At 39.9% G+C, this 24,257-nt stretch overlaps 1 protein-coding gene across 3 annotated transcripts in view; it reads right to left on the reverse strand.

The window, feature by feature from the left end:
• TUB (TUB bipartite transcription factor) overlaps nt 1-24,257 on the reverse strand; it is a 110,052-nt gene that overhangs the window by 28,194 nt on the left and 57,601 nt on the right. For 2 of the 3 annotated variants that reach the window (XM_029582596.1, XM_029582594.1), the window contains 3 exons: nt 23,484-23,618; nt 4,521-4,685; nt 250-371 (listed from right to left, as the gene is read on the reverse strand). In XM_029582596.1, coding sequence (XP_029438456.1) covers nt 250-371; nt 4,521-4,685; nt 23,484-23,618 — 422 coding nt within the window. The remainder of the gene's footprint in view (nt 1-249; nt 372-4,520; nt 4,686-23,483; nt 23,619-24,257) is intronic. The other variant, XM_029582595.1, reaches the window with a different exon arrangement.

Raw genomic sequence — 24,257 nt, forward strand, 5'->3', positions numbered from 1 at the left:
TTGATTACACCTACTATACAGAAAATGCAGATGACAGTATCTCTGACTAAACAACCATCTGCTACTATATCATCCAAATGACCAATTATACCTCTAAACATGCATGGAGACGCAGTTACAACCCTATCAGGGACATGGGGTAACCTGCATAGAACAGTTACAACCCTAAATACCTTGCTGGACAGACTAGTTGGGCCATTTGGTCTTTTTCTGTTATGTTACTGTGTTACTTCCTGCCTAGCTTCCCACCTTGTTTGATTTTTTGCTTGTTGCAGATCCAGGCCGAGTATTACTATTTAACTGAGAAGAGCTAGAGCTGTCTTCATCTTCCTCATCTTCTTCTTCATCAAAATTCATGCTGCTAGAAATGCCTGCAAAAGAATGTATTAGAAAATAAATAATCCAAACTGTCAAAATATTTGGCCTTCTCAGTACTGAGGCCCCTTCAAAGGACTGACCAAACTATGGGCCTTATTTTCCAGACGGATCGCATGCGATAAGGGACGTTTCGCACGCAAAAAGTCCCTTATCGCGTGCAATACCAAGATGGGGGCGGAGTTGGCCCCGGAAGAGGAGGAGTCGGGGCGTCACCGGGGCCAACTCCGTGAAGACGCCGCGGATGACGAAAAGGTAAGGCCCTTTTCGCGTCCTAGTTCGCGCCCAATAGCTGCACCTTCTATGGTGGCGCTATTGAGTGCAAAACCGGCAGCGATCACACCGCGGCGGTGCGATCGCTGCTACTAGCGCAGGACCGCCCCCCGTTTCGGCCCTCCGTCCCTCATTACCTAAAGTATCGCAGGCCTGAGATACTTTAGAAAATGAGGCCCTATATTTTTCTATAACCTATAGAAAGAATATTCAATTATTCAGAGAGATCATTTATCGGAAAATGGTCACATGTGGTTCCAGGGCTTAAACACAGGATCATATAGACTGGGATGGCTTGGTAGCTCAGTAGGAAGTCCTGCACACTATTATGGAGAAAACTTGGTTTCAATTCCTTAGTCAGGCTTTTGCTTCACAGGTAGGCCAGGGCTGAAGATGTGTTCACAACCCCTGGAGGAAGGGAGGAAGCCTCAATCATTGCTTAACAGTGACATCTAGTGACTAGGCTTAGGGTCCATGTTAGCTGGGATCTGGAGCAGCTAGTTTGTGGTCTCTTAACATAGGACTGTCTCTGCGATGGATCAGATGAGTTGAGAGGAGGTTATAAAAATATAGGGGGGGGGGCTAAAAACCTTGGTCAGTTGTGAATTAAAGCTCATGACACTACAGCTTAATAAATGTTAATCCCCATTGAGTCAGAAGCCCAAAGGAATACAAGGAAACTACCAGGCCAAAATAATAATTATAAATTAGCTTTTAAAATAAAGTTATCTATACCTTGGAAATAAACCTTTTTTTTTTTTTTTTAGATATTGTTCAATAACTGAAAAACTATTGAAAAGATGAATACCTACAGTTTATAAACCTAAGTTTAAGATCAACATGTTATAAATGCAAATTATCTTTTTCTGTCACAAAGAAAGGAAAGAGATTATGATCAGAAACAATGAGTTTTGTTGTACTTTAATGAGATCAGGAAGACATGCATCTTTGGACAACAAATGTTAGGTCTTTTTTTTTTTTTTTTAAATTTCAGGCAAGTCTATTGACGTGAGAGATGATGTATGGCATTGAGATCAGTGTTGCTGGCCTACCCAACAAAATCATTTAACATTTAGTATACTTACAATATTTTCTAAGGTTCATTAATGTTTAGAAAACCTTAAACTATATAGATTATTTCAAACCTCTTTTTATTCAACTAATTTTGCTACTCCCATGCAATCATTTCTAATGCTCAGTTGCCATTTACACTGTTCCCATGTACCATGGCAAGCTTACCCACGCTATCCAATGTGATTTGCTAAAGTCATATAAATTAATCTCCTATATGTGAATGCTTAACTTTTGCATTTCCTCTGATATTTGCTCTAACCAGAAGATGTTCAGTTTCATCCATGGCTGAAAAGTTAGTGTCAACAATGCTGAAAGTAAAAGGCCAAAATATTCACGTGAGAAAATTTGTACATGCAAATATAGTACGTGGCTCTCCTTTACAATGAAAAGCATTTCCTGCGCAGTTCTCTCAACTGAAATATATGTGTAGGTGGGTGTGGGTGGATGTTTTGGGGAGGCAGGCTCTATCACCACCTCTGTTCACTCATCTTGGCAGATAAAAGCTGTATAAGGCATCTGCTAGAATTGAATTTTCATTACTGCAAAATCACTACTTGTTAAAGAGCAAAGATCTCAAAATGTGCAGTAAGCAATTTAAACAAAGAAATTATAACTACTACTCTAGTGAAGAGTATGTTTTGAGAGTCATATAGAGGACAAAGTTAAATCAATATAATTTTTCTTAAGGAACATTGTATTGTGGGTCAGGATCAATAAGATTAGGGAAACAATATGATCTAACCAAATAGCCCATTGAATAAACATTTGTGTTTCAATGCCAACGATTTCTCATCTTTACTATTCATAGCATTCTCCTTATTTTTATAACTGCATTTAGACTATATACACAAGCATATGGACTTCCTTCAAACTGTTTTTTCCCCACTCCTCATACCATCTGGAGCCATGGGGGTCAATTTTCAAAACCAATTAAGGAGCAGACTAGGAGGGAACTTCCCTACCCCCCTGTCTAACCTTCTTTCCCTTTTCCTCCCCCAACCCCTATCTAGCTACCCCAAAGTGAATATCAGAAGAGAGAAAAAGAGAGACTAGCTATAAGGCCCTTCTAGTAGTTAGGTATTTATATCTCTATAGGAGGCCCACCTAGTAACGAGGTGAGGTTTAAGTAGTAGTATAGGGGTTAGGGGCCAATTTGACATGCAGAGTGAGACGTACGAACAGAACATTGCACTCTTGTGAAGATTTGATGACCTTCAGAGTGAGGAAACTCACCCAAAGATGAGATTTGTGTAGTGTTCTCTCAACCTAGCTTGATGTTACCCAGGTAAAGAGTCCATCAAGCTAAGTTGAGAGAACATTGCACAAATCTCATCTTTGTGTGACAACCCATTATTACATGTCGCCATTAGTTCATGATAAAATGTGAAGATCAAAACCTAAATTTGAGATGGGTCAAATGAGGTTCACCCACACTCAGCATCCACTCACAAACACATGTACATATATTTGAAACTCAAACTACAGCAGTGCTATGTGACCTATACCACTTACTAAGACACTCTAACAGAAAGACAAGATTCTTTGTTTTTGCATTTTAAGCATTAGCCTGAGCTATCTAAAACTCATGCCTTACAGAGGGCTTAAAAGTTCAACCTGTGCCTTCCAACTCTCTGGGTGAGTGAGTCTCCTGTGGAATTTCCAAAATAGTGTTTCTTGAAATCTGGGGCTTTGCAGAGAGACACACTTTCCACAGAACTGTTACCTTCCATCCTCCAGTAGAAAAACTGCAATTTTTCTTAACAGATTCATGCTTTAATCATAGGTAACAGGGATATGCATTCATTTGAAATGAAATGGAATTTTAATAAAATTTCCCGTTTTGTTTCAATTTGATTTTAAAACAAAACAAAAAAGAAAAAGGAACAACGTTTCATTTTTATTCCTTTCATTTTAAAAACGTATGTCAACAAAAAAAAATCCGCTCTCGGGTCTTCCTCCCGATTTCACCCCAAACTCTTTTACCATGTTGAAGTTCTTCATGGAGCAGGCCTGGGCTTGCACTGTCTTGTACAGAAGAAATTAAATATGGCAACGACTTCAGTGTGCCAGCATGATTTTTTAATTGTATCACTGGTAGGGCAGAAATAATTGAAGATTGCTCCTATCTCATGAAGAACATCAATGTGGTAAGAGATTTGGTGGGGCCAGGGGAGTGAAGGGCAAAAACAATCAAGATGAAGATCCAGGTTTTTTTTTTGGTTTTATTTTAGGAGGGCAAACACTTTTTTTTTTTTTGTCTTTATTTCATTTGTTTCTTTTTTTAAATTTTAAATAAATGACAAGATATAACAAAGGAAATGAAAAATGAAAAAAAATCCCATAACAAAATGACATTTTTAAATGCCTGTTCACACCCTTAATAAGGAGGGTATTTTTGTAACATAGCAGGTAATTTTATGTAGCAAATATGTTTCTAACTTACACTAATTTTCAAAGGAAAGTTATGCACATGCTTTCCCTGTGAAAATTATCCCACCAAAAGTACCTGCCTTACAGCTTTTATCTAGAGCTTCTAAAGTTATCATGTAAACTTACATTAATTCTTTTTTAAACTGAAAAAGTATGCACATAAGTGAAAAATCCATTCAGCCTCAGCTCTAGAAATGCCTCTGCCAACTGGAGTAAACTTATGTGCAACATGGCATACATGCACAAGTTTATCCGCATATTGGGCGGGCAATGTTATAAATAACCATTTCTGTGAGTAAAGCAGTGTTTCATACAGAACTGTGTTTGAAAATTAACCCTTGGTTCATGAAAAGTTCCCCAGTCCTTACCTTTTTTCAACATGGTTACTCGGAGGTCCTGTTTGTTTTGTTGTTGGGTATTAGGCAATGAGTCTCCATCATCCTCATCTTGGCCTGACTGCCCAACAGTAAGAATCTGAACTTGACTCCCTACTTCCTGGACTTCATCTTGGAAAGCAGCTGGCCCATCGATTCCTGACAAACCACAAAGAACTGTCATTAATACTGCAGGAATATGAACACATCAAGTCAATAACCTTGAACATAACTTCATTTTGGAAATCAAATGCAGCTTAGAATTAACTACTACTGAAGAACACAGTTCTGTTGTATTCCTGCCTGCAAGTAGAACATGAATATTGCAAAATTCAACAAGAACAACAAGTCATTCCCACACTAGCAAAGGCCAAATAACTGGACATGCACAGAAAAAGAATTATGGGATCTTCCTTGGATGTGTTCCTGCCAAAACTGGTGAAAGGCAAATTGATAAGACCAGGAAAGAGCAAAGATGTCAGGTCCAGAATGGTTGATATACTACCTACCAAGGCATTCAATTCATGAACTATTTACAAAGAAAAAGTGTATTTGTGTCCACAAACACAAGCATGCGCACACCCACATGCCTAAAAGGGAAAAAATTGTAGAATAAATGTATTTATTTGAATATTTTATATACTGTCATTCCATGTGAGAATTACCAGTTCTTAACGGTTTACAGGTAAAACATTCATAATTATAATGATTGTTACAAGGTGGACAAGCATTCATAATAAACGGAAGTATTAAAATGGTATACATACAACATGAAAACAAAGCTAGATTATAGGGGTTTGCGAGTGGGGGTTTCTGTTCAAGATTTATTTTGGTTATCTGAGTCATGGGAACTGGGTGTTTCTGTTGAGTAGAAGGCATTTTTGAATAGCCAAGTTTAAGTCTGTTCTTTCTGCTGAATGCCGGTATTTTTTTTAAAAACATTGACCAAACATATATACTATGGTTATCCCTTGAAGAAGAACTATCATAGTTTGAAACGCAGAGCTGCACTGGACTGATTTTGGACAATTGCCAGGTTCTTGTGGCCTGGTTTTGGCCTCTGTTGGAAACAGGATGCTGGGCTTGATGGACCCTTGGTCTGACCCAGCATGGCAATTTCTTATGTTCTTATGATTGACAGCAGGTTTTTCATTATGGCGTCTTGTTTTATTTCATGGCGTCTCTTGAAGATTTGAAAGACTTTGAAGAATTTAAGATGTCCTTTTTGTGGCTTTATTTTGGTAAAAGATAAGTGATAAATGTGGAGAAGAATTATATAAGTTTATGGATAAAGGAATATGAACTGTGTTTCCAATATGACCTATGATTATAAATAAGACTGAGTACAAAGTGCAATTGCATAAATCGATGATGTCTATTATGATGGTCATTACTATAGCATCTACTGAATGTATGAGTATTTGAATCTGAGAGCAGGAGGAACAAATTTTGTTTTGGAGAGTTATCCATGCCAGAAATGATATTCAAAGGTGATGATTCAGAGGAACTGTGATAATTCTCAGTGTACCTTGTAGATGTACTAAGGCAAATCACGTGGACCAGAGGGTATACATCCCAAGATGGTGAAAGAACTGAAAAATGAAATTGCGGATCTGCTATTAGTAATTTGTTAACTATCACTGAAATAGTCTATGGGACCTTAAGACTAGAGTGTTGCCAATGTAATGCCAATTTTATAAAAGGGATCCAGGTACGATCCAGGAAACTACATACAGTGAGCGTCTGATGTCTGTGTCAGGCAAAATGGTAGAAATTATCATAAATAACAAAATTACTGAACATATAAATAGGCATAGTTTAATGGGACAACGTAATTAAACTATGCCTAAGGGAAGTCTTACCTCACCAATCTGCAAACATTTTTGAGGACATAAACAAACATATGGATAAAGGTAAGCTAGTTGATGTAAATTATATCTGGATTTCCAGAAAGCATTTGACAAAGTCACTCATGAGAGAAATTAAAAAGTCATAAGCAAGGGGCAGTGTCCCACTATGGACTGGGAACAGGTTAAAAGATAGAAAACAGAGAGTAGGGCTAAATGGTAAATGTTCTCAATGGAGAAAGGAGAATAGTGGACTGTCCCATATATCTATTCTGGCACTACTGCTTTTCAACATATTTATGAACAAATTGGAAATGGGAAAAAGCAAGGTGATCTAATTTGCTGATGACACACATTTTTCAAAGTTGTTAAATCATAAGAGGATTGTGACAAATTGCAAGATGACCTTGCAAAACTGGGAGACTGGGCATGCAAATGGCAAATGAAATTTAATGTGAAAAGAGCAAAGTGATGCACTTAAGGAAGAATAACCCAAATTAGAGCTACACAATGCACCATTCAGGAAAAGAATCTAGGTGTCATCGTTGATATGTTGAAATCTTCTCAGTGTGCAGCAGCAGCAGCCAAGAAAGCAAATAAAATGCTAGAAATTATTAGGAAAGGAATGGAGAATAAAACAGGGAATATCCTAATGCCTCTGTATCACTCCATGGTACGACCTCATCTTGAGTATTGTGTGTGGTTCTGGTCACCACATCACAAAAAAAGATATCACATAATTAGAAAAAAGTACAGAGAAGGGCAACCAAAATGTTAATGGGGATGGAACAATTCCCCTATGAGGAAAGGCTAAAGAGGTTAGAAATCTTCAGCTTGGAGAAGACAGCTGAGGGAAGATATGATAGAGATCTATAAAATAATGAGTGGAGTGGAATGAGTAAATGTGAATTGGTTGTTTACTATTTCAAAAAGACTAGGGGGCATACAATAAAGTTACTAGGTTGTACATTTAAAACTAATAGAAAAATAGTTTTTTGCTTAATTTCATATTTAAGCTCTGACATTCATTGCTAGAGGATGTGAAAGCTATTAGTGTAGCTGCGTTTTAAAAAGATTTGGACAAGCTCCTGGAGAAAAAGTCCATAAACCATTATTAAAGTGGGGTTGCAGAAATCCACTGCTTATCTGTGGGATTGTAGTGTATTCGGGCCTGCTACAGCCACAGAAATAGTTCAGGAATATAATAAGACTGGACCAACTTAGCTATGGTGCAGATATTTATTTACAGTGCTTCAAAGATACATGAATGAAGATAGCAGCTCACCTTACATCAGGCAAGGTAACCGGCCACCATCTGGGTGTATTGTGAGGTCCTACAAGCTACCTGGGGTCTCCCCAAGACTTTCTAGGCCTGGGTTCTTAAGAAGGACTGGGTTAAAACCTTGAACTGGGCTCCTTAAGGTAGAATGAGGGAGTTGTCGGTTTACTCTGTCACAGAGATAAGGAGCATGGAATCTATCTACCCTCTGGTATCCTGCCAGGTACTTGTGACCTGGATTGGCCACTGTTGGAAACAGGATATTTGGCCTGATGGAGCTTTGGTCTGATCCAGTAAGGCAAATCTTATTTATTTCACAATTCTTTTATTCTGCCACTTCCATCAAAATAGTGACCAGGGCTGATTACATTTTTATACATACATAAAAGAACAATACTATAAAACATAAATATGTAAAAGAACAATACTATAAAACATAGAATTTAACAATTAGTAAAAGCTTCTTTAAAATAATGAGTCTTAACGTCTATCATACAAAAACTTTAAATCAGCTTGTTCTTGAAATTCCAAAGCAAGGCCATTCCAAAGAGAAGGAGCTGAAGATAACAAATGCGCACCTGTAAAGCGAAATGGGTAGTTTGGAGTACACTACTGTTTGTTTTTTTTATCTAGTGAACAAGATAACTCTGCATGTACAATCCTGTGGTCGACAATTTAAATTGTGCCCTCCATTTTATAGGTAACAAATGCAGCTCATGCAGCACAGGGGTAATGTGGTCACATAAGCTAACCCCACTCAGACTCCTTGCTGCAGTGTGTTGTACAAGTTGCAGACTGCGAATCAAATTACTAGACAGACCTACCCACAGACTAATATACAGGTCGATACAGTAAAGTGTGCTCCGTCGGAGCGCACTGTCAGCCTGCTCTGGACGCGTGTTTTACCTTACCCCTTATTCAGTAAGGGGAGGAAAACACGCGGCCCACCCTCGGCACCTAATAGCGCCCTCAACATGCAAATGCATGTTGATGGCCCTATTAGGTATGCGCGCGGGATCCAGTAAGTAAAATGTGCAGCCAAGCCGCACATTTTACTCTAAGAAATTAGCGCCGACCTTTGGGTCGGCGCTAATTTCTTCCAGCGCCAGGAAAGTGCACAGAAAAGCAGTAAAAACTGCTTTTCTGTGCACCCTCCGACATAATATCATAGCGATATTAAGTCGGAGGTCCCCAAAAGTAAAAAAAAGTAAAAAAATAAAAAAATAAAAAAATTTGAATTCGGCCCGCGGCTGTCGGGCCGAAAACCGGACGCTCAATTTTGCCGGCGTCCGGTTTCCGAGCCCGTGGCTGTCAGCGGGCTCGAGAACCGACGCCGGCAAAATTGAGCGTCAGCTGTCAAACCCGCTGACAGCCGCCGCTCCAGGCCAAAAGGAGGCGCTAGGGACGCGCTAGTGTCCCTAGCGCCTCCTTTTCCCCGTTTTCACCGCGTCACCTCATTTGCATACTGAATCGCCCGCACCGGTGAAGGGCTGGTGCGTGCGCCGGGAGAGCGGGCGTTCGTCCGCTCTCCCGCGGTCTTACAGTATCGACCTGTTAATGATCAATTTGGCTCAGGACTAATGACTGAAGGTAGGGCACAAAATAACTACTGGTAGTAGATGTTTCATCGGTCTTAATTTTAGCTTATAAAAAGCTACCTTGTTCTTATGTTTTCATGATCTTTTGACTATAGTTTCTCCAAAATATTTTTACATTGATTTTTTATGTACTTACATTTTGAAGAGACCCAACAATTGGGAGAAATACTTTAATTTTTATCTTAATAAATCTCCTGGGAATATAAGAGTAACCAGCAATGAATGATGATTTGTTGATTCTTTCAATAATGCAAGAACATAATTAGCAGGCAGGATCAGGCCACAGGTCTCTCTAGCTTGGTAGCATGTTTCTGATAGTGGTGGATGCATATCTTGACTATGATGATTCTGAGATCTGACCTTGTGAGTCTGAGTAGCTCAGCATGACCAGACCTGGTAAGTAATTTTCCTCCGGGGACCATTAAGTGTTGCAGGAAGGTATTGTACATTTAGTGACAGCATTCCTCCCAATACTTCTACATACTATTATGAAACATTATGATGATACAAGTATCATATTTTAAGCAAAATATTTAACTGTGGTCCTAGAAATCACAAGGTTATTCAAGGTCACGTACTTTCTCAAAAACAAGAAAATGAATCACAATTTTTAAATCAAATTCCAACACAGTTAAATAACTTGTGGCCTGCTTACATTTTTTTATAATAAACCAAATTAGATGCAGAACCACACATCTCATATTTTTGACAGATGGGGAGGCAGTATAAAAAGGAGAGAATAAAAATATTATTAAGAACTGGACAGTGGTGGAATAATTATTTTCAGATAAATATCTTATCTTAGACAGATCAAGTAAGACAGAACAGCAGCTAGAGGAACACACTGTAATAAAGAGGTCAGGAAAGACATTAGAAAAGAACAGCATGACCTTCACTTAAGTTCCTCATTCTACTGCTAAGGAAGTTACTACAACTATTAAGAGCAGTTTCCTGCAGCCATTTTTAATACTCTTTTTGGTAACCTTTTAAAGGTAAAAAGTATATATTGGTAGGTTTATAGCAGGAAGAATGTGCTGCAGGATGAACAGGTATTAGTCCAATTAAAATCTGTAAAGAGAAGAATTGGTGACCAGCATACCAAATTAAAAGTACGCTGGATAGCCCTCAGCTGTGACTCATTTTGGATTCTGATCTAGTTGACCATGGACATTAGTGATTCATTGAAGAATATAACATTATGAGCCCCATTTTAAGACATAGCCCTTAGGACTGAAGTCTGCATGTACAAAATACACATAGACTTAAGCAATAATTTTCAAAGTGGACTTGAAAATAAGCAGGTTCCCATTAACCCTTGCACAGCATGCACACAAACATTTATACTTGCATAGCAGCACATGTAAATGTTCAAGCATACACTTATGTGCATTCTTTCAGTTTTAGAAAGTACATGCGTGAATGGTTTCCCTGCCCTAACTCTGCTCCCAGGAACCCTTCTTCTACTTATGCGTAAAAGTACACATTAAATTAGGGATGTGAATCGTTTTTGAACGATTAAAATTATCGTCAGATAATTTTAAAATCGTCCAAAATCATTAGAGTGCACGATACAATACAAATGCCCCTGATTTATCGTCAGGGGTATTTGTATTGTATCGTTAAATAGGGCATGGGAATTATTTGGGGGAGGGCGGGAAAACCGGCACACCAAAACCCCTAAACCCACCCCGACCCTTTAAAACCAATTCCTTACCCTCCCCCACCCTCCCGAACCCCCCCAAAATGTTAAGTTACCTGGTGGTCCAGTGGGGGGGGGGGTCCCGGCGCGATCTCCCGCTCTCGGGCCATCGGCGCCATTTTGGCTGCCACTAATTAAAATGGCGCCGATGGCCCGATAAAAAAAAAAAACCCACCCGACCCTTTAAAATCGACCTCCCACCCTCCCGACCCTTTTTTTTTAAGTGAGGCCCGTGCCGCTAAAAAAAAAAACAACCCACCCAACCCTTTAAATCGACCCCCCAAAAACCTTTTAAAATTACCTGGTGGTCCAGGGGGGCCTCGGGGAGAGATCCAGGGGGGCCTCGGGAAGAGATTTCCTGTTCCCAGGCATCAGCTGTTCTAAAAATAAAATGGCGCCGATGCACCTTTGCCCTTACCATGTGACAGGGTATCCGTGCCATTGGCCGGCCCCTGTCACATGGTAGGAGCACTGGCTGGCCTTTCCCTTAGCAAATAATGCATGTCCCTAATGTACATCTTGACATTTCCCATTTATTTAGATTCAGAAAGTAACCAATCATTTCAATGGCAATCCACTACTCTTAGAGAAAGGCAATCTATAAATGTCTCATTGAGTGGAGTTCTATGGACTTGGGGTAAGAATAAATGAATTGGCTAAATAAGATGCAAGGATGGATTAATATTGGAGAAATAGAAAATTTTTTTGAGAGATCAGATTGACTCTTGAATTGAAACTTTGTATATCTTTTTAACTCTTCTTAATTTTGGGAACAAAATTTGCTTTCTAAAATATTATACAAGAGGCTAGGCCCTGTGTTTCAAGAGAATCACATTAAAGTCTCCTCTCTGATGAGGCCAGCAACGCTCAACACATCTTTGAAAGCAATATGCTCAAGCTGCGGGAAGGAGGAAAGTAGGCTACCGCCACTGTAGTCACTCCTGCCAGTCAAAGAGTAGCAAAACTGAAAGGAATTTTTCCTCCGGCCCTAAAAGTCAGTGAGCATTCAATCCCACCAGGGAATACTGCTGCCAATCTGCCTGGAGGAAATCTGAGCGACAGATGGAGCAGACTGTATCAATGCATTCTAGAAGAGGAAAAGGACCTTTGTAGCGAAGAGGTTTTAATTACAAGTGCTGGTATGCGGCTTCAGGCAGAAAACAAGAGGCAAGATTCTGCACGTAAAAACAACATGACGGTAACTTTTAAACAGGCTCATGGGTGCACATGTTCCTCGGCCCGTGCCCAGGGATGTGGCCATTTTATAACATACGTACGTACATGCATGCATGTTATAAAAGAGCCTAGCCGCACACACGTGTGCGCAATTTTAAGTGGACATGCGCCTATGCGCACAAATGCCACTTCTACCACGCAAGTGAGGGGGATTTTAAAAGACACACGAGCTGACGCCATTACCAGTTCGTTCCCAGTTCGCCCAGGTAAGGAATAGGACTGCCAAACGCCCCTAGTTTAATAGCCTCCCTTTTCCCCTGTTAGCCCTGACCCTGAAAACTCCAACAATCAATTTATCTTTAATGTATTACTTGCCCGTCATCCGAAGCAAAAGTAAAGTTACATGGCAGGGGACCCCAGCACACGCGCAGATTTCACTGTGGAGTCCAGGAATGCCCATGCCCTGCCCAGACCACGCCCTGCCCCCTTTTTTTTTTGGAACTTTTCATTTGTGCGGGTAGCAGCAAGTACACATGTATGCAGGCGGCTTTTAAAATCCGCTCACCATGCACCGGCCCGACTTATGCGCATAGCTCTTGGTTTAGGTGCACACCAGGCTTTTAAAATTTACCTTTATATGCTGAACAATAAAGAACGGAAAACATCAGATTATACACTCCAGTCTCAAACATATCCAAATACCTCCAAACTCTTTAATCCCTTGCATGTCTGCTCAAGATGAATACCTACTATAATACTCCGTTTTTGTTTGTTCAGAAAATTTGAGAGGAGACAAAAGATGTTGTCTAAAAGATGTTAAGTCTAAAAGACTAAGTCCAAAAGATGTTAAGTCTAAAAGACGTTAAGTCTAAAAGACGTTAAGTCCAAAAGATGTTAAGTCCAAAAGACGTTAAGTCCAAAAGACGTTAAGTCCAAAAGACGTTAAGTCCAAAAGACGTTAAGTCCAAAAGACTAAGTCCAAAAGATGTTAAGTCTAAAAGATGTTAAGTCTAAAAGATGTTAAGTCTAAAAGATGTTAAGTCTAAAAGATGTTAAGTCTAAAAGACTAATTAGGGGCTAGAGTATCAGTAATGAGCAAAATATGGATCAGCAACTTTTCATTTAACAGAAGTCAGGCAAAGAGGTGCAGGGTGGAAAGCAGAAGGTCAGAGACTCATAGGGGCGAGTGGAAGAAAGACTGGGGGGGGAGGGGGACCCCAGAGTGGGTAAAAAAAAAAAAAAAAAAAGACAAAAAGAGCAGAAAGCAGAAGGACCGAGGGGCACAAAGAGGGACAAAGAAAAGAAATGGAGAGAATAATAGGGAGCAGAGGAGGACAGAGACAGAGGGGAACACAGAGTCACACCAGCAGGCTGGCTCATTGTTCACTGAGTGTTGTGCTGTTCTGAGCCACAAGATACTACGGGGTCAATATTCAAATGGTTTCTTTGGCTAAGTTCGGGTCTTAGCGAGACAAACCACAGCCTTTTAAAATGCCCATGTCCTGAACAGCTCCAAGTTATCCAGCTTAACTAGTTAGCCAGAAAGAAATTAGCAAGATAACTTGGAGGTGGACTGGGGATGTTCCAGGGTGAAACAGAGTTAGCTGGAAGTTAGGGAGAGAAGAAAGCAAGAAAAAACGGAAAAGAAATGAACAGTAAAGGAAAACAGAAAGAGGGAAGAACAAAAAATACATGAAATGATGAAAAAGAACAAAAGAATATTCAGACCCACAGGTTTAAGAACAAAATGTATTCTTTAGAGAAGCATTTAAAACGTGAAATATTTTTACATAAAATACTGCTTTTTTGTGGTTATTAATATCCAACCACATGATAATATGCTACAACATTACTGCCAGATTTAAACAATGCTGCTGCAAAATGTTCTCATCTTTGCCACAGAACCTACTCTTCAGCCACCACAGGAAACAGGAAGCCTTGCCCGCAGATTTATGTATTTATCATTTACTTATTTTTATAGTGCTACTGGATATACACAGCACTGTGCAAAGATAAGCATTCAGGTATAACCCCCTGCCTCAGATAGGTAGATTTTAAAAGCATTGCTTGTGCAAAAACAGCCCCATATGTGCTTATATGGGCCATGCGCAAGCAACACGAATTTTAAGAAGCCGCGAAGTACATATGTCAAGGACAAAGGGGAAGGGCATGTGCATTCCTGGGCAGGGCCAAGAGTTATCCGCGTAACTTTACTGCTAGTCCTGATGAGAAGCAACAGCATGAGGGTTCAGGTTCAAGTGGGTGGCTTACAGGATGAAAAACCTGCTGAACTACCATATATACTTGTGAGAGGGAGAGAGAGCAAGAGACAGCACTGTAAGAGAGACAGTATGGCACTATATAAATCTACCACTGTAAGAGGGGCCCTTTCAGCTCAGAGTGGGTTTGAATCATAAAAACCTTATCCAAACCTTTTTTAAACCCAGTTACACCAACTACCTTAACCACATCCTCTGGCAATGAGTTCCAGAGCTTATGTGTTGAGTGAAAAAGAATTTTCTCCAATTTGTTTTAAATGAGCTACTTGTTAACGTCATGAGTGCCCCTAGTCCTATTTCTGAGAGAGTAAATAACCGATTTACATTTACCTGTTCAGGTCCTTCATTCCTCCCCCCATGGCCAGGTTGCAAAGGTCTGTAGTGCACCAATGTAACATCGCACTCCCGTACCCCTGCCCCCCCCAAACCCACCCTGAATTGAAAGTGCACCTCTTACAGTGGTAGCTATAGTGTCGTATTGTTTCTCCTATAGTGCTCTCTCTCCCCCCTCCTCTTCGGTAAGGACATGAAAAAACTGGTTTTCCCCTTATGAGCATACGTGCATAAAAGCTGCTAAAGCCCTGGAGGCAATATGTGCGGAACATTTACTCGGGCCACCTCTTAAAATCATGCATGGCAGGGGTATTTTAAATGACTATATAAAATTGCAGCATATTGCTGATACGTGAATTCTTTTTAAAATTAGCCAGTAAGTGGGTACCTAAGACAATAGAAGATAAGTGACTCGACCAAGGTCAGAAGGCATGTCAGTGGAACCTGGCTTCCCTGGTTCTCAGCCCATTACTCTATATCAGTCATAAGAACATAAGATGTGCCATGTTAGGTAAGATTAAAGGTCCACTGAGCCCAGCATCCTGTTTCTGATAGTGGTCAATCCAGTCATTAGGAAATACCGACAGGTTCCAAAGGGTAGATCCAATTCCCTGTTGCGCATTTCATGGATAAGCAAAGGGTTTCCCTGAATCCATCTAGCTAATAATTAATTGTTTATGGAATTTTTCTCCACAATATTGTTGAAACCCCTTTTAGATCCAGCTATGCTAATGCCTTGACCATATCACTGCCAAAAATGTCCATAGTTTGTGTGCAAAGTGAAAAAAAATACCTTCTCCAGTTTGTTCATGTGCTGCTATCTGCTTGTTATCTCCCCTAGTTCTAGTACTATTTGAAAGCTGTTCCCTGCTAACCTGTTGCATGCCACTCATATCCCTCTCACTCTTCTCTTCTCCAAGCTAAAGAGTCCCAACTGGTTTAGGCTGTCTTTATAAGAGAGCCATTCCATCCCCTTTACCATTTTTGTTTCTCTTCTCTATACTTTCCTAGATCTGCAGTACCTTTGAGATTGGGTGTCCAGAACTTCACACAGTACTCAAGGGACAGTCACACTCTGGATCAATACAGATGTATTATGATATTCTCCATTTTATTCTCTATCCTTTATAAATCAGGCCTAACATTCTATTTGCTTTTTTGGCACCATCACACCCGAGCTGTGGATTCAACAATGTCCACAATGACTCAAAAGTTCCTTTTCTCCTAATACAGAACCCAGCATCGTGCACTTGTAGTTGGAATTATTTTTCCCCTCTGTGCATCACTTTGCGCTTCTCCACATTAAATTTCATCTGCCATTTAAATGCCTAGCTATTCAGGTCTGCAATATCCTTCTGCAGTTCCTTACAAACATAAAGAAATTGTTTGGCTCTGCAACCTCAGCTGCGATGCTTTTTCCATCGACAACAAGGCTTAATGCTATGAACCATGGCGAGTCGAAGTGGGATTTAAGATTCTACCAATGTGCAAGAGAACTTTGACATTTACTATTCCACTGCACATCTGCACTCCAAGAAACAAATCCCAGTTCTCTCGAGTAAACAGAGCAGAGCTGCTGGGACCGCAGAAATGATTCTTTTGTTAGACAACTTATTTCTGACTTGACTAGGAAGAAGAACATAATATCTATTAATAGCCACAATCATGCCATTATAGAAAACAGAGGAAAAGTTTCAAATGCATTTTATATTTTTAAAGAATGACAATTTTATAGTTGTATATATATATATGTGGAAATGGCTAAACCATGTGAAAAGTTTTTGAATTAAAAGCCGTGGTTATGTTTATTCATTCTAATTAGTCAGAAACAGATTATTCTTTAAAGGGGTATAAAACTGTAAAGGTGATGTCAGTTATGGGTTGCCTCTTGTCCGAGCAGGATAGGGAAAGCTGGGACTTCTGTTAGTCAAGGATATTCCTGCACACAGGCTCTGATTGTTTCCTATTTCAGATGCTATTTCATTGTTGCACCACTTTGATTTAATTTTTTTTTTCATTTTTTGGTCAAGAAGCAACGAGATCAATATTAAAAAAAAAACAAAAAAAAAACATGCAAAAGAGAACTTACTTGGCTGAGTATACTACCTGGATAGATTTTAAAGTTATCAGGGAACAAGTTCCTATATAACTTTAATCTTCACCAGCTATATTCAAAAGAATATAGGCAGTTATGTGGCAATATTAATAATTTAAAAAAAGAAAACCTAGAAAGTCTGCAGGCCCGATCCCCCACCCTAATGAAATGAGACCCCTGCCAGACAAGCCCCCTCTTCTAAGCGCCCCAAAATATGGTACAAAATTTGGAAGTCTATAGGCTCTAAAAGCCTTCTTCCTTTACCCAGAAATCTATAAACTGAATATTAAACATAACTCACTATATCTGAAGCCCAACCTTTTCCTCTCCCCGACCCAATAAACCCACCCCGAACCTCCCTGTCCACCCATAAATCTCCAAACCCCTTACCACAGTTGGAAGCTGGGAACAAGTGTTCAGCTCCCAGCATAATTTAACTCAAAAGTTATCCAGATAAATGCCTTTGAATATTGACATAACTAGGCATGTTAACACCTACAGCAGGCAAGTGTATTTGCACCCCCAGACTGAGTCCTCCTCCCTCCCCACTCTGATCCCCAATCGTTTTCCCCCTCTCACTTCTCCTCTACTAAAGCAGATGACAGGAGCCGAGCAGCACTTTTCCAGGCTTTTCATACGCTTGCATTACAATCGTGTTTCCACTCACAAGGGGCTTTATGCCCTGGGCAGCTGCTTCTTTCATATTCTACATGTTGCACTGCTATTATATATCCACCTATCACATGGTCTCTACAGCTAGATGAATGGATTATTTTTAATCCAGTTTATAATAGCCAATTATAGTAATGATCTCAGAACAGTGTTTACCGCAATTAGTCTAAAATAATACCTTCACTGACACAACCTTTTCCTATCGTGTAATCATATTACATTATAGGCTTGATTTTCAAAGTGCTTAAAGCGCATAAGAGCTTAAATTGCACTTTGGAAATCAACCCACGGGTTCGGCAAGTAAAAATATATGCAAAGCCCGCTATTCTGCATGTTTAAGCCACGGTGGGAAGAGACATTCAGGGGGATGGAATTGGGGGCGGGAAAGGATTAAAGGTGAATTTTAAAAACCCGGCGCATGCCAAAATCAGGAGATGTGCACACAAGTCAAGTTCGTGGGCGCCCACCAAATTTTAAATGCTGCCCAGATGCGTGCGTATCGCCCGCAGCATGCACATCTACTTTAATTTAAAAAAAAGGGGCATGGTGTGGGCATTTTTGAGGCGTGACCAAGAGATGAGCGAATAAATATTTACGCACCTGGACACATGCCTGGATCCATTGCCATGTGACTTTACTTCTACTATGAAGGAAGTGTAACTTAAAAAATAAATTAGTCATTTCCGCCTGGTTTAAGGGGAATGGGTAACTGGGGTAATGCAGGTCATCAAACCAGGGGGATTTGGAGGGCCTAATCTTAACTGGGCAAACTGGTGGACGAACTGGTAATGGACTGGATGTGCATCTGTTATGAAATACCCCGACTTGTGCATTAGAATCAGGATTTGAGTGCATGGGCGCACGCCCACTTAAAATTGTGTGCGCATGTGCATGCGGCCAGGCTATTTTATAACTTGCGGGCACCAGTTTGAAAATTACCGTCAGGGATGGTAACTTTCAAATCGGCATGCGAGCATACATTTGAGCATGTGCACTGGTCCATGCCCAGGGATGCAGCTATTTTATAACTTCAGTGCGTATATGGACACGTTATACCGTGTGTACATGTGCACCAAATTTTAAGTGGGCACGTGCATGGGCATGCTAATCCCACTTCTGTTGTGTAGGCTGGGAGATTTTAAAAGGGCCCTTGCCCTTGCCATTCCCAGTTTGCCAGTTCATCTAGTTAACAGCTAGGTCCTCCACCCCCCCCCCCCCCCCCCCCCCCCCCACTGATTTGATATCCTACTTCCTCCCAGATACCCTAGACCCTTTAAATCCCTCAGAAATGGCTCGATCCTTTTATTTTATGACTTAAATATCATAGTAGAAGTAAAGTTACGAGGCAGGCAACCTCGGCGTGCGCCGGGGCACATAAGTATACACAAGCTCATCTCTTGGCCAGGCCCCAAAACAACCACCCCCACGCCAATGCTCCTTTTTGGAAATTTTTGAGATGTGCATATCGCGGCATTTACACGCCTATATGGGTGCTTTTAAAATACGGCAAGCGTGCGTAAGCCCGACTTCTTCACTCATCCCCCTAATTTATGCGCACACCGGGCTTTTAAAATTCACCTTTTCATGTGCGTATTTGTGGTTTTTGAAAGTATGCACATAAATCTCCAGGCACAAAAGTTGCAACTGCATAGCGGGGATACCTGCACATTTTCAAAGCGGACTTATGTGCATAGGTTTGTTTTGAAAATTCGAGCTAATGTCTGGGAGTGCAAAGTACCCGCAGATTTGAGTCCTATGTAGGCTGTTATAAAATTATCCACCCTATATCTATATATAGATATAACTATGGGATGGAAAAGCAATAAACTCAATATCAAATTTCCTCAGCCTAATGAAAATGAAGGAACAAACAGAATTATTACAACCAATAATGCTCTTTTTAAACTGTATAATATAGGCATGTAAAATCTTTTATTCCTTTCAATATGGAACTATCTTTACAATGAATTCTAAACAAACCATCTAACTTTCAGGTTGTCTACAAGACCAGTCATGGGGGTCAGCTGCAGGTGCTAAGTAGCACTAAAGAGAAGAAAATCAATAGCACAAGAAGTCAGAGCAGTTGGGCATGATCAATTAGTCACATCCTGCGTCTGGTTTTCTTGGCTTACGTCAGTACAGTTTCATTAAATCTAATATTCGCCCTTACTCATCTTATTATACTGTTCTGCCTATGGCTTCATTATCTGTGCCGCCACTCACCGAAGCATTATGTATCTGAGGCACAGCTACTAGAATTGCTTATGAAAGAAGTTCAAGTGTTTCCTTTCAGTACAACTGAAAAACATTAGCTCTGCTCTAACTGTTCAAACACACCGGGGCCGGATTCATTACACTTTTATTCCCATAGACACAGAATGGAAGAAAAGCTCCAGTGAATCAGGCCCACTGTGTGATTTTAGCAATCAATGGTGGCCAACTGTCAAAATTAGAAGTTTCTGGAAAAGGGAAATAAGGCTTGATTAGAGGCGGACATGGGGATACAAAGGTACAGTTACACTGGGACCCCAAGGTCATAGATGCTCCAACCTTAAAAGAATATATTTGGAAAAATAAAGGATAAAGTGGTCAAATAATTTCAAGGCGTGTCTATGCAAATAAAGTTATCCAGGAATATCCAGAAATTGCTTTAAAAACTGAATAAATCTGAGATCTTTTGAAATTTCGAAGAGGGCTGAAAACAAGGCTGATGAGCAGGAGCAGTAATTAAAGTATATTGAAGGGGCTAAGCTAGGTTGTTGGGTAAGGTACACAGCAGATATACCCTCAACATTTCACTTATTTGAAGTTTTCTAATTTTGTGTATAGATTTTAATTGTGTGTGCAGATTTTTGTTCTGTTCTGTTCTAGTTTTATTTTAGCCGATGTGTATTATGATATTGATGGTACATCACTCTGAGCGATTCTTAAATGGAAAGAGTGATTCAAAAATGTCTTTTAATTAAACAAATTGTGCAAGTTCAAGCTTAATATTAACAGTGTGAACACTTTTGGATGTTGATAAACAATTCAGTATTAAAACTAGGAAAATTTAAAAAAAAAAATTGCATATGACATGCCTGAAAACTTTTTAAATAGGGAGGGACAGAAGAAATGGGGTTTTTTTTCCAGCTCAGCTGAATTATTTGTAGATGAAGGGGGCCTCGTGAATATGCTGTGCCAGGATTCTTGATCCCTCTCAATGGACCTGGACTAGATAAGGCAATTACAAATCCAAAACTGGATACCCCAGGTATGAACTTTATCTGGATCTTTTATGATTCATCAGATTGGTCATACAGTATTCAATTTATATTGGCTGGCATTACCTGAGATGGTACTACTTATAAAAGAAGACACAACTACACACATTCAGTGTGACAACATGGAAAGGGAAGCTTGGGCATCAAGAGACAAAGATTAATACCAGTCCAAGATCAAGGATACTGGCACAATGCCCAAGTACGGCAGGAATTTCCATCATGTTTAAATCAATAGCTGGTCAGAGGCTCGGGGCTATGCCTTAAACTACAAAGGCTGTCTGCTTCCTCCTATAATGAAAAGTGTTTAGTCAGTGGTTTTGAGGAAATGCAGGCAGCTGGCAAAGCCTCATAATAAATTTTTACTATATATTGCTTCATGCACTGTATTTTGCATATCTTAATACAATATAAAAAATACACTAAAATCAGCCACAAGGCTGAGCATTTTTTTTTTTTTTTTGCTGGACATGCGGTGAATGTAAATCTAAGAATCGGTATAAAATTAAAAAGTCACTAAGAATTATTACAGTATATTGTATTTATTCATCATTTTCAAAAACATATTATAAAGCAGCTCACAGAAAAATGAATCAATAAAGAATACTGTTCCCTACGTATCCTGCTCAGCCTTTCCTCAGTGCACAAAGCAAGCAGTAACACCCACTTCAGTTGCCTTGGCTGCAATGGTTACTGTCGGAAGCTCATGATCCATGCTGCATCCGCTCAACTCTGCGATTACTTGACAACCAGACAACTCCAAATTGCTTGCACCTGGCCCCTGTTTCCACATCGAGACCTCACTACAGCACTTGCAAACCGTTCCACGCTAGTGCTTCCAGACTCCTTTTCTCTGCATTTCATTTTTTTTCATTCCTTCAACTAAAACTGTATCTTGCTTACGCCAGTTCAGAAACTGGAATGATGCCAGTTGTTCTCACTGCACTCCTTTGAGGAAGATATTCCTATTGGATTCGTTTTCTTCCAACCATGCTGCTTCCTGTCACTGTGTTGTAATCACTCTCGGCCCTCCATTTCTGAGATTTTCTAGCCAGCCGTTAAGTTCTCTCTCTAATGACATTCTCTCCATCTCTTTCATTCTTTGTCAAAGTCAATCCCTGGTCTTCAAACTGCCTTTACTTTTCTGCCGCTACCCTTTCTGTGACCCTGCGGCTCCTCTTCCATTACAGATCAGACAACAGGTTTCTCTTCTTTCATCGATAATGCTTCTCACCTATTTGTAACACACAATTACATTCTAACTCCACATCATACACCAAAGCTCCTAAAACTCAAAGGAATCAGGCTTTCCAATGGGCAATGAACTTTCAGATATTCATTTTCCTCCTTTCAAAAAATGGAAAAAGGAGCCGAATGAAGAAAACAGATAACAGCATAAGCACTGGAAAGTTAGATGCAAAGAATTGATAAGAAAGGCAAAGAGAATTTGAAAAGAACTTTTTCAAGTACATTTGAAGCAAAAAGCCTGCAAGGGGGTCAGTTGGACCTTAAGATGATCAAGGGGTAAAAGAGGCACTAAGAGTGTGATTTTCAAAAGCAAATACATGCTTAAAACCGGGTTTTACACGTGTAAAGGGAGCTTTCTATCTTCAGTGGTGGGTTAATAACTTCACGTCTGAATCAATCCCCCATTCTCCATTTATGAAGGGCAGTCACAAGGGAAGTTACTTGCCAGTCCCTCTTCCAGTTAAACTATATTCTAGTGCACTCACCACCATGTGTGCTGAAAAATTACTTTGATGTTACCATATAAATAGCACAGCCACTAAGCCAGCAGTGTGGCCAGTGATAATGGATTTTTAGTGAAGTGGACACCAATCTATTGGGAACTAGACAGCGACAATTAGTGTTATATAGGTCACCAAACAGCTTTCAGGTGTCAGAGTTTTTTTTGGTCACTAACCTAAACTGACTTGAACTGAGGCCGAGAGGAGAAAGGCTCTGTAACCATGGGCCAAACCCTTGAGTCATCCAGTCCCTCTTTTCCTTCTTTATTCCATCATATTATCGTTTCCTACTAAAGCTATTGCTACCCAGCAATAATATCAGGAAAGGCAACAGCTGACTGGATCAAGAGGGCATTTAGATTTATTCAGATCACTGCTGATGTCATAATGTGCTTTAAACACTAGGACTATATCAAGCATTCACACAGCCCAGGCTATATCTTCAGTATATCCCTTCCAGAGGTACAGTCTTCACAGCCATGCACAATACTTCAGGCTGTAAATACGTAAGGAATCCCTGCATGCTCTTCTGTTGACAAGATCTCAAATAAATACATGACCTGGAGTGTCATGCTACTGTAAACAAATGTCTGTACAAAATAAAAATGGAAGAAAGCAGGCAAGTGATTAGGCTGTTTCTTGGTTAACTAAGCATTACTGATATGACCTCATTCTCACTATTGGCAAATTTGGATTTCTCAATTCCTATTCAATGTTCTAAAATCATTTTATTATAATCACTATCATTTATAAGTATTTAGATTTATAAAATATAATTGGTATGCTAATATCGTCAATAGACCTTCCAAATATTTCATAAACATTTCAGCTCAAGATTCCGGCCCATTTTCCAAAGAGTTTAGCTGTAGTAAAGATTGAGAAAAATGATTTTGAAAAAGAGCCCTTAATGTTTCCATAAATAAAATATGTTGCCATGTAGGCCATGCTTGGTGGGTTTTCATGCAGCTAACCTTTGTGCTTGGTCTTTTTCTCCTTTCTGGCACTGCCAGTTTGACAGCTTGCAGCTGCTGCCTTGGCCCTTTTAGTCGACTTTGGAACTTGAGAGTCTGCTAGCACCTTTATATCCTCTTGATCAGCCTCCTGCACTGCTTGACAGATTCAGGGCACCCACAACAGCAAGACAGAGAAAGAGAAGAGACAGAAACAAGCAAAGACATAAGAATTCTACAGTGCAATCAAGAAGAAATAAGCATAGCAGGGATTCAGATCTGGAAGAATGTTTGCATGCCAGAAGCAAAAAGCAAAAACTTAGAAACAGAGAGATACCTGAGCAAAGCTAAAGCGAAACAGTGAATTTCACAGGTTTAGGTCTGTGGTTTTCTCTCATCATAATATATATTTGTATTTTCTATAATGTCAAAAATAATACCATTGATATTATATGACTCTTGAGCTGTTGGAAACTGTACATTTTCATTTTCTTGTCCCTGCAGACTAATGATAATGTGACATATACTGTCTCAAAAACACAAAAATACTCACGATCGGTTGCCAGGGAGTTCACTGAAGACTGGAAACATTTTGTAAGTAGGGAAAAACACACATTTATTCATGCTTTCTAATGTATATTTCACCCCTGAGAAGCTAGGCATGTTTAAAATTATGAAAGCCTTCCCTAACTTACTACATCACCCATTACAAATCTGGGGAAATCAGGGAGCTAGCATGCCGGTCCTCATCAGAACCCTAGGCAGATATCATATTGACAAGTTTAAATCAAAACT

The sequence above is a fragment of the Rhinatrema bivittatum genome, chromosome 17 (assembly GCF_901001135.1).
Source record: "Rhinatrema bivittatum chromosome 17, aRhiBiv1.1, whole genome shotgun sequence".
Taxonomy (NCBI): domain Eukaryota; kingdom Metazoa; phylum Chordata; class Amphibia; order Gymnophiona; family Rhinatrematidae; genus Rhinatrema; species Rhinatrema bivittatum.